Raw genomic sequence first — 9,423 nt, forward strand, 5'->3', positions numbered from 1 at the left:
ATTATATTATATTATATTATATTATATTATATTATATTATATAATTTATCAGCAATGAGTTTTGTATATCCTCTACCTTTAAGATAATTATTATAGTACATAGCTTCATGTTATAATTACAAGATTTATATTTTAGTTTATCTCTAATTTTGTTAATAAAGCTGGCATTCTGCACTGCATTGGTTGTTGTGCTCAATATTGTCTCACAGAAGAATAAAGTTCAGTATGGACATGTTTGGAGAGCAGTTAGAGATGTCTCTTTCTGTTGCTGTCACCGTGCCAAAACTATGAAGGACACAGAAGGTGAATTATAGAGATACTGTATTATGTCAACCACTGCAGTGGAATCAATACAGTCTACAACAAAAAAATGCAGCATTCGCAATGAAACGAGATTTATTCATCCAGATAAAAGTAGCGAGTTTGTTTAACATTGGTTGTCTTTATTGTTACTAATAATTCCACGAACTTGAGCGCAGAAAATTTATTTTATTTGAATCCACCTATGTTTTATATTTGATATAATACGCTTCCTGTACAGCTGAAGCCTAATGAGCAGTCTCTTTGAAATACCTTCAGTGCAGAAAAAAATGCTTTGACAAATGGACTCAAAGAGCACATATTTGTCTCCTAATGAAATGCTTGCAGGGTATTTCTGCAGTTGAAAAGATCCAGAGCTTTCATGATGTGTTTTGAAGTGTCTTTGAACCCCTCACAGCTGCATTTCAATGAGTTTGTTTTCCAGTGAAAATGTCTGTCATTTCTTCTATCAGCATCCAAACAGTGTTTACTGAAAAGGTATAAACAACACATATAATCAAAACCAAAAATTGACTCATGAAAAAAGTCTTATGTTTCATATTTTTCTGAGTCTTGATGGGATGTATTTTGCAGAAAGATGAGATCTGAAGGGTATAACGGGCACCGGGTGCTTATTTTTGGCGTAATGGACAAATGAGCCGTCTGCTCCCTGCTGATATAATTTTGTATCCATGCACATGAATTCAGATGGTCAGCGCTCCAGAAAAGTTGATAATTGTGCAGAAATTACAGGTCTTCATCCAGTAATCACTCAGCACTGATGGTGCCAGGCTATTTCTGTACACGTATTGACAGACACTGGAGTGAGAATGAGTTTTTCACCATCTGCTGACACTGCCTCATTTCACTCTGCTCTTCTTATAATCTAATTTAGACCAGTACAAACCATGCTCAGTGCCAGATATTTACTAACCTATTTATTGTAATGAAAATTTAGCCTAATTATCTGAAAGATCCATAAACATTTTTGTATTAACATTTCCCATTTGCAAAGCCATTTTATACTTTTTAAAATCTGAAAATATATATTACAACAAAGTGTTATATTGATAAAGTACTGATAAATGTCAGTACTGTCAAGCTGTTTTATAATTGGAGAAGCTTTGAAATATGAGCTGCAAAAACTCATAAAGGCAGTCTGTGCAATGTTACTGAAATTAATAATGTACATTCAACCTCGATATTTACAGCTTTACTTTTAGACTCCTTTAAAGGTTATGATGGACTCCTGCACTCACATATTTCAGGCAGATATGACAATTATGATTGAAAGCTTCAGTTTCACTGCTGCCGTAATATTAAAGTGGTACCAAAAGTTTATTTGAAAATTCAAAACATTGAGTACAAATAACTGAAATGAGCTGTATAGATAAGTAGTCAAGTAGATGGAAACAAATGTTGTTAAAATAGGCTAATGAAAGCATTCTCTATAGTGTACAATTATGTAAAGAAATAGTTTTAAATTCCATAAAATTAATATTTTCAATTTAAAATCACTTTTATAAATGAAGTGTAGTACTTTTAATACATTTAAATATTTAGTTTTAATTTAATAAACTCTGTCACAACTTAATTTGTTTCTTTAATTCATACGTGCAAGATTCCTTGCCAATTCCTTGCTGAAACTTCACAACAAACACAGAAGAACCAAAGCATTCGATGAAACGCGCGCAGTGCGCATCCAAAAAGCTGTTGCGCACTGAGTCTAAAATCCTTTATTGTTCTATACTTGTGATGCAGTACGTACTACACCCGAATGATTCTCATAAATCCCACCCACGACAACATTACACCAACTGGACCTGCAGTCTAGGAAGTTTTACGCGCAGATGGTGAGAACGTTTTTGTTAATTTGATCATTTGTTTTTATTTATTTACACAGATTTACAATGTATGTACATGTCTATAGCGTCATCTGGAAATACATTAGAAGTAGGCTAATGTATATATTGGTAAGTTAATAGCTATATTTTGTATAGGCTAATGGAGACTTCAGGTAACTGCAATTTTGCGCACATTTTGTTCCTTTAACAGATGTTAAAATTAACTAAATTCACCAAGGAATGAAGTGAAGCTTTTAAAAAATGGAATCAGGTGATCCACTTGGTGTGAGGAATCAGGTGAATATCTCGGCTGTTTTTACCAACATCTCACCAACAATAACAGGACCTGAAGAGCAGGCGTCTCCATACGATATACTGATAACATCCATACTCGGCACAATTTTGACCATCATGTGTTTGGTAGGAGTAATTGGAAACGTTTACACCCTGATCATCATGAACACCTCCGTGCGCGTAACTGGATCGATGTATGTCTACATCGTGAACTTGGCTCTGGCGGACCTGCTGTACCTCTCCACCATCCCTTTCGTGGTTTGGACGTATTTTGCGAAGGACTGGTACTTTGGCGACATCGGATGCCGCGTTCTGTTCAGCCTGGATTTGGTCACCATGCACGCCAGCATCTTCATCCTGACCATCATGAGCACAGAGCGCTATCTGGCTGTGGTGAACCCGCTGGACACCTTCGGCCGGTCCCGGCGCTACAGGCGCGCGGTCACATGCCTCGTGTGGCTCTTCTCCTTCATACTGGCTCTACCGACCATGATCATGATTGACCTCAAGAGAGACGTGCACAATGGAGTAGAGAAGCGCATATGCCACCCGACCTGGCAGATGACCGCGTACAGAGTGTATCTGACCATCCTGTTCAACACCTGCATCTTGGCTCCTGGATTAATCATTGGATATCTCTACCTGAAATTAGCCCGGACCTACTGGTTATCGCAAACGTCTATATTCCCATCCAGAGAAATGAAGAAGTGTCCTAAACAAAAGGTGTTATATATGATCTTCAGTATAGTTCTGACTTATTGGGCGTGTTTCTTACCCTTCTGGTTATGGCAGTTGCTCAGTATCTATTATTACGCGCACGGAGGGCTCTCGAGCAGTACGGTGGTGTACATTAACTTCGTTGTTACTTGTTTGGCGTATAGTAACAGTTGTATCAACCCTTTTTTGTATACGTTATTAACGAGGAATTATCAGGAATATGTGAGGGACAGACAAAAAACCAGCACAGAGTTTAAGAAGAGGTTCAGACTGTCGTCTCAAAGGTCTGTGTCTTCTGGAAGTCAACAGTTCTGTTAATACTTTGACTAGCACGCACCGTAATGTCATTCTTCTGGATGCTTACAGCAAACTTTGATATTGTTGCTTAAACATGGCTGTTTTGGGGAATTGATAATTAAATTTAACAAACTTATTTCCTCAGTGTTGTATAGGAAAGATATACATTCCGAAGCATACATTTTTATATGTTGGTTAGCCAGGAAAGCTGTCTTAACAGAAATATAATCATCTTTTGTTCTAGGTTTGCAAAATGTTCCCCTAAAAAATAATTATTAGGGAAGGTCGTAGGTTATTTTTAGATGGTCTCAAAAGAAGTTATTTTATAGTTCTAAAAATAAAACCTAAAAATAACCATTAGGGCACGTAATCCTTTTTAGGTTGTCACAAGAAAAAAAAAACGGCAACGTTCTGGGAAAATTATTTTATGGTTGTAAAAAATAAAACCCCAAAAATAACTAAATGAGAACAAATACTAACTGTAATGTTCTGTGTTGGTTGGGGTGTTTCATAAAATCTGCATTAGAGATTTGCTAGACCGATTATATGATCATTTTTGTCATAAACAAATATGAACGTTAATATTTTGCACTTTTTTGTTCATGTTGTGCATCTAGAGAGATGTTTTACATCGCTGACCAAATATGTGACCCTGGAGCACAAAAGCAGTCTTAAGTCGCTGGGGTATATTTGTAGCAATAGCCAACAATACATTGTATGGGTCAAAATTATTGATTTTTCTTTTATTCCAAAAATCATTAGGATATGAAGTAAAAATCATGTTCAATAAAGATATTTTGTACATTTCCTATCATAAATATACCAAAACTGAATTTTTATTAGTAATATGTATTGCTAAGGACTTTATTTGGACAACTTTTTCTCAATATTTAGATTTTTTTGCACCCTCAGATTCCTGATTACAGATAGTTGTATCTCAGCCAAATATTGTCTTATCCCAACAAACCATACATCAATGGAAAGCTTATTTATTCAGCTGTCAGAATAAATCATGTATAAATGTATAAAGATGTATAAATCTCAATTTCAAAGTTACAATGCTGACGTGGTTCTGAATCTAAGGACTATATTAAACACATGCAGGTTGTTTCATTGTTCGATTATTACGTGAAAAATGTGTGCAATCATACATAAAGAGATGGATGTGCAATATCTAAGTAAATAATGTGTTTGGATTGATCTTCAATTTCTGTTTATTAAAAATCACACATGACCTTCAATATTTTTTGTATTATATTTACAGTATATGTGCTTTGTTATATATATATAAGTTATATAACAATATGCTTATATATATATATATACTTTCACCCAAAAATGAAAATTCTGTTATTAATTACTCACCCTCATATCCTTTCAAACCCGTAAGACCTTCGTTCATCTTCGGAACACAAATTAAGATATTTTTGATGGAATCTGAGAGCTGTCTGACCATTTCATAGACAGCAACTGAAGTGTTTCCAAGTCCAGAGACATAGCAAGGAGATCGGTAAAATAATCCATGTGACATCAGGGGTTCAACCGTAATTTTACGAAGCTACGAGAATACTTTTTGTGTGCAAAAGGGGGAAAAAAAACCCGACTTTATTCAACAATTCAGAGATATCTTAATCTGTGTTCCAAAGATGAACGAAGGTCTTACGGGTTTGGAACTACATGAGGGTAAGTAATTAATGACAGAATTTTCATTTTTGGGTGAACTATCCCTTTAAATATGTTGTACTCAAGTACTTTGTATTGCTTGAAACCTATTCAAAAAGCTATTGTCAGATGTGATTTTTCATTTGCATGCTATTCAGATAAGAGAAAGCAGATGTGGTTGAAATCATGTATGCAACCAAACCTGAAACAATGTCCCCATAGTGACAATGTCTCAATTTCCTTTGAAGCACTGATGCCTGGAATATTGTCAATGCATCACGTCCATACTTAGTGTTTTGTTTGAATAAACTGTCAAAAATAATGCAAAAAAGGCATTTGTTTTAGCTTGATTTTATTTAAAAATATATATTGTTTCCTCTTATGTTTATTCTTCTCCTTGTTTGTGAAAATAAACGTGGCGACATGGTCAAGAATTTCCATAGCAGTGAATAAGGTATTGTATTCATGGCCTGACTGCAGAGTTAACTTTGCTTAAGTGCTAGGCATTGAGCCATGAAATTACTTTCAGCAGCTAATACACATTCACAACACCACCAAACAAATGCAGTGTCACTTCAGGCTGTTTTCCATAAACACGTTGGGACATTGTCAAGCATCCAGTAGTGTCTTGGACACTCACTGAACTTTACTAAGCTGTTCTTCCAAATAATTTTTGAATGATCTAAATGGTCCAGCGGTACTAAAGCCAAAAAACTGTTTCTTGTAAACAATTTATATGTCATACCAAGCAATATATTTCCCACAGAAGTACTGTATACTTTTGGTTACATTTGGAGCAGAAGGAAAACGAGTAACTGACAGCAAAAGTTTCAAAGTTTTTTATGCATTGTATAAAATATGTTGATGAAAAGAAGACCCTTTTATGAAAGAGAGACATCTGTAAATTTAATTTAAAAAAATCCTACAATACTGATATTTCATGAAGAGGTCTTTTTACATTTATTAGTTTTTATTTGTTTTAGTAATTTAAAAATACTAAATACATGACAGATACAGGAAATTGTATATTCTGTTGGAACTGTATTTAAAATGCATTTAATCATCTATTGATGGTGGGTTAATATTTTCTGGAGGGATTTCAAATAAGGTTTTGCAATATACTATCACTACAGTGAGCCAGACCTAAAAAGGTTCTCTGTTAACAAATGTTAACACTTTTTAATCAATGCACAGCAGCAATATTCTGTAACAATTTGATTTATTGTGACTTAGCTCAGAAATCTCTTTTAAACAGCAAAACCTTGAGGTGTTCTCATTTTGTATTTTAAGTGAACATTCACAAACTCTTTTAAACAGTATATGATTATTAAATATATTTTTACCTTTTGGACAGAAAAAAACTCTAGTGCACTATAGAGGAAATCTACATTATTTCTTACTTTGATTAAAGACTGATTTAGGAGATCCCATCTGTTAGCTAATACAGGTGCATCTCAATAAATTAGAATGTCTTGGAAAAGTTCATTTATTTCAGTAATTCAACTCAAACTGTGAAACTCATGTATTAAATAAATAAGACTTAAACTACTTCAGTCTGTGTGCATTGGATTTATTTAATACACGAGTTTCACAATTTGAGTTGAATTACTGAAATAAATGAACTTTTCCATGACAAAAAACACTGTTGGCATATGTCATCGTAATGAAATGAATAGACAGTCATCTCAGACAAAATTTGTGAATTGCATTTTGAAATGGAAATAGGCTACTTTGTTTAGTTGTAATGACTTTCAATGCACTAATTTTCTTAGGTTTATGTGTATCCAAACAATTGGGGGAAAAGTCTGGCGTGTTGAAAAACAAGACAATCGGTTGAGAGATTTGAATCTAAAGTTTTGAAAAATGACATCAAAGTGATTGTAAAACTGTAAGAAGGAAAACGGAGACACCTAGAGGACATCCAGAAACTAACAACAGAGAAGAACTACAACTCTCATGATCCTCCGCGGCTCCGCCTACAGCAAGACGCATGTGCGTCTGACGTCACACTCTGGCTTGTTTTGGCCGTTTGTTTCGAGATCCGGAGATCAAGCGCTTTCGATGTGCTGGATATTGTGACTGAGAGGTACGTGCAGGTTATTAAGCAGTCTTCGTGTGTTGTAGTCTTATTAGAGGTCGTTTGTCCTCGCCATTAAGTTGGGATGAAATACCCGGCTGAGTGAAAATCTGTCTTGTTTAACGTTAAGTGATATCAGCTGACGCGGAGGGTTAACGCCAAACGGCTAGCTGAGTCTGGCTAGGGACTTTAGCGAGTACAGATTTGTTTGTTTCTTTTATACTACTGTATGTTTTACTTCTCTGGCAATGTCCACATGTTATAAAAGACACAGGAAAGCGAATGATCATAACATCAATAGGGTTTCTCAGCACTACTATGCGAGATCAGCTAGTCTGTTCTGCCAATCTGCTGGAATTAACAGGCTGTGTTTCAAAACCCAGTGAGCAGACTATTTAGACAGCAAGTTTGGGTGCCATAGGCGCCTTGATTTGAATCATCATCGATAAACAAAACACACTTAAGTCTCTGCAGTGCACACAGAGATACTAATTGACAACACTCATTTAAATATAAATGCACTCAATCCTCAAGGACATTAACTCTCTTAACTCTCGTTTTGTGTGTTGTATATGAACTCAAGCTGAATAATAGTCATGAATATAATGTTTTGAATCTGTCATACTTGCCTGCTTTAAAAATGTCAGTCATGTTTGGAAACTACATAATTTCGTGGGAAATGAAATCTTATGAGCACATGCACAGATGTATCCAATCTAAGTGCTTCATTAAGAAACTATGACTGTATTTATGTCATAAACATGATGAATACACCATGTCATGAATGTGCGGTTATGCTTGTCTCATTTCAGGTTCCTGTGTGTGTGCGCATGGGTGTTTGTGTGAGAGAGAGACGGTGGACGACTCGGGGAGTCTGTGCGTCTTATCATGGCTGACGGATCCAGTGATGATGATGTCATCCACCTGGCTAGTTTCAACACCCATCGCAGTCGAGGTACTAACACCAAGGCTTTATTTTGGCATTACTTTAATCTTTATGAGAAGTAATAGTATTATTCTGGGTGTCATGACTCTTTTGTTGTGTTATTTTGTTAGCTAAAAGAGTTAGGACGAGGACGTCCTACATAACCATATCTTCATCGTCGGATTCTGATGATGAACCTGTCAGATTCGTACCAAATGTCCCTGTTGTGGTCAAGGACGATGAAGAAGAGGAGGACGTGAGCATCTTAGAGGTAACTGGAGCTGCGTTCCAATTCACAGGGTCCCTGTGTAGTATTCACTGCTCCCTACATGCTTAGCAATGCATATCTGTAGAATTCATGAATATGATAATATAGCCTACTAGTGGGGGGAGTCAGCAGGGACCTGGTGATATGGTTTTATAACCATACAGGGCTCCAGACGCATTCTTCCCACTGGTCGCTCTTTTGCTTTCGCTTTTGAATTTACAATCTTGTTGTCATGATTTACAAGAAAAGATAATTGTCTGTTTTGCTTACATCTATACCTTTCACTTTTTAAGACTAAAACAAAAGATGGATTCATTGTTATTCTTAATTAAAAAGCACAACTACAACAAAACAGTAAGATACAATGACAAACAAGCTTACAAAACGTTTATTAACAAAAATGAATAAGATGAGGCATCTTAAGAAATGCTGTATTATATACAGACTAATAAATTACAGAACGTTTAGCAAACACTGAGGAATCAAATAAAAAATAAATAAAAGTCTTTTAATTTACTCTAGCACAAGGGCGTAGTTTTGGTTTGAACATTGGGAACCAAAGTCCCGGGTCATGCTCACTCATAAGGTTTTTTTATTTGTTTGTTTGCTTATATATTTATTTTTGTGAAATGTTCTTTTGTGCTATCATCTATGCAAAGTTGGTGCAATAAAGTAACATCATACTTAACAATTACTTGTTTACGTAGGATTAGGGCTGAAACGATTCCTCGAGTAACTCGTATACAAAAAATCATAGAGGCAAATTATTTGCCTCGAGGCTTCGTTTAGTCCATTTACTGTAACTACACACGGAACACTGTGTTTCCCCACGGACCATTATTACTGACGCACAAACCGATAAATGCTGGACATATTTAAGACGTAAATCAATGGCTGCGTCCGAAAACTCTAAAATGCTGCCTTAGGAGGCAGCATGGCATTAAGGCACGTCCGAATCCAAATTCTGCTACACTTCCTGTCTCCGGAGGTACCTTCTTCTGATCAAATTTTGAAGGCAGCATAGATGTATCCTTCGCTG

At 35.7% G+C, this 9,423-nt stretch overlaps 2 protein-coding genes across 2 annotated transcripts in view; both read left to right on the forward strand.

Annotated features, from left to right (window-relative positions):
* The first annotated feature begins 2,405 nt into the window (after nt 1-2,405).
* Nucleotides 2,406-3,473, forward strand: LOC107703322 (urotensin-2 receptor-like). The gene has a single exon (XM_016505910.1). It carries the CDS (start codon nt 2,406-2,408, stop codon nt 3,471-3,473), a length of 1,068 nt encoding a protein of 355 aa, XP_016361396.1.
* A 3,650-nt stretch (nt 3,474-7,123) lies between these two features.
* LOC107703418 (E3 ubiquitin-protein ligase RNF216-like) overlaps nt 7,124-9,423 on the forward strand; it is a 37,576-nt gene continuing 35,276 nt past the window's right edge. Inside the window, exons 1-3 of the mRNA XM_016506038.1 lie at nt 7,124-7,200; nt 8,004-8,146; nt 8,248-8,387. Coding sequence (XP_016361524.1) covers nt 8,080-8,146; nt 8,248-8,387 — 207 coding nt within the window. The 5' untranslated portion in view covers nt 7,124-7,200; nt 8,004-8,079. The remainder of the gene's footprint in view (nt 7,201-8,003; nt 8,147-8,247; nt 8,388-9,423) is intronic.

This window comes from Sinocyclocheilus anshuiensis, unplaced genomic scaffold (assembly GCF_001515605.1).
Source record: "Sinocyclocheilus anshuiensis isolate Anshui unplaced genomic scaffold, SAMN03320099.WGS_v1.1 scaffold58, whole genome shotgun sequence".
NCBI classification, from domain to species: domain Eukaryota; kingdom Metazoa; phylum Chordata; class Actinopteri; order Cypriniformes; family Cyprinidae; genus Sinocyclocheilus; species Sinocyclocheilus anshuiensis.

What these genes read in the sequence shown, in the direction of transcription:
- LOC107703322 (XM_016505910.1), top strand. Translation starts at nt 2,406, where the DNA reads ATGGAATCAGGTGATCCACTTGGTGTGAGGAATCAGGTGAATATCTCG.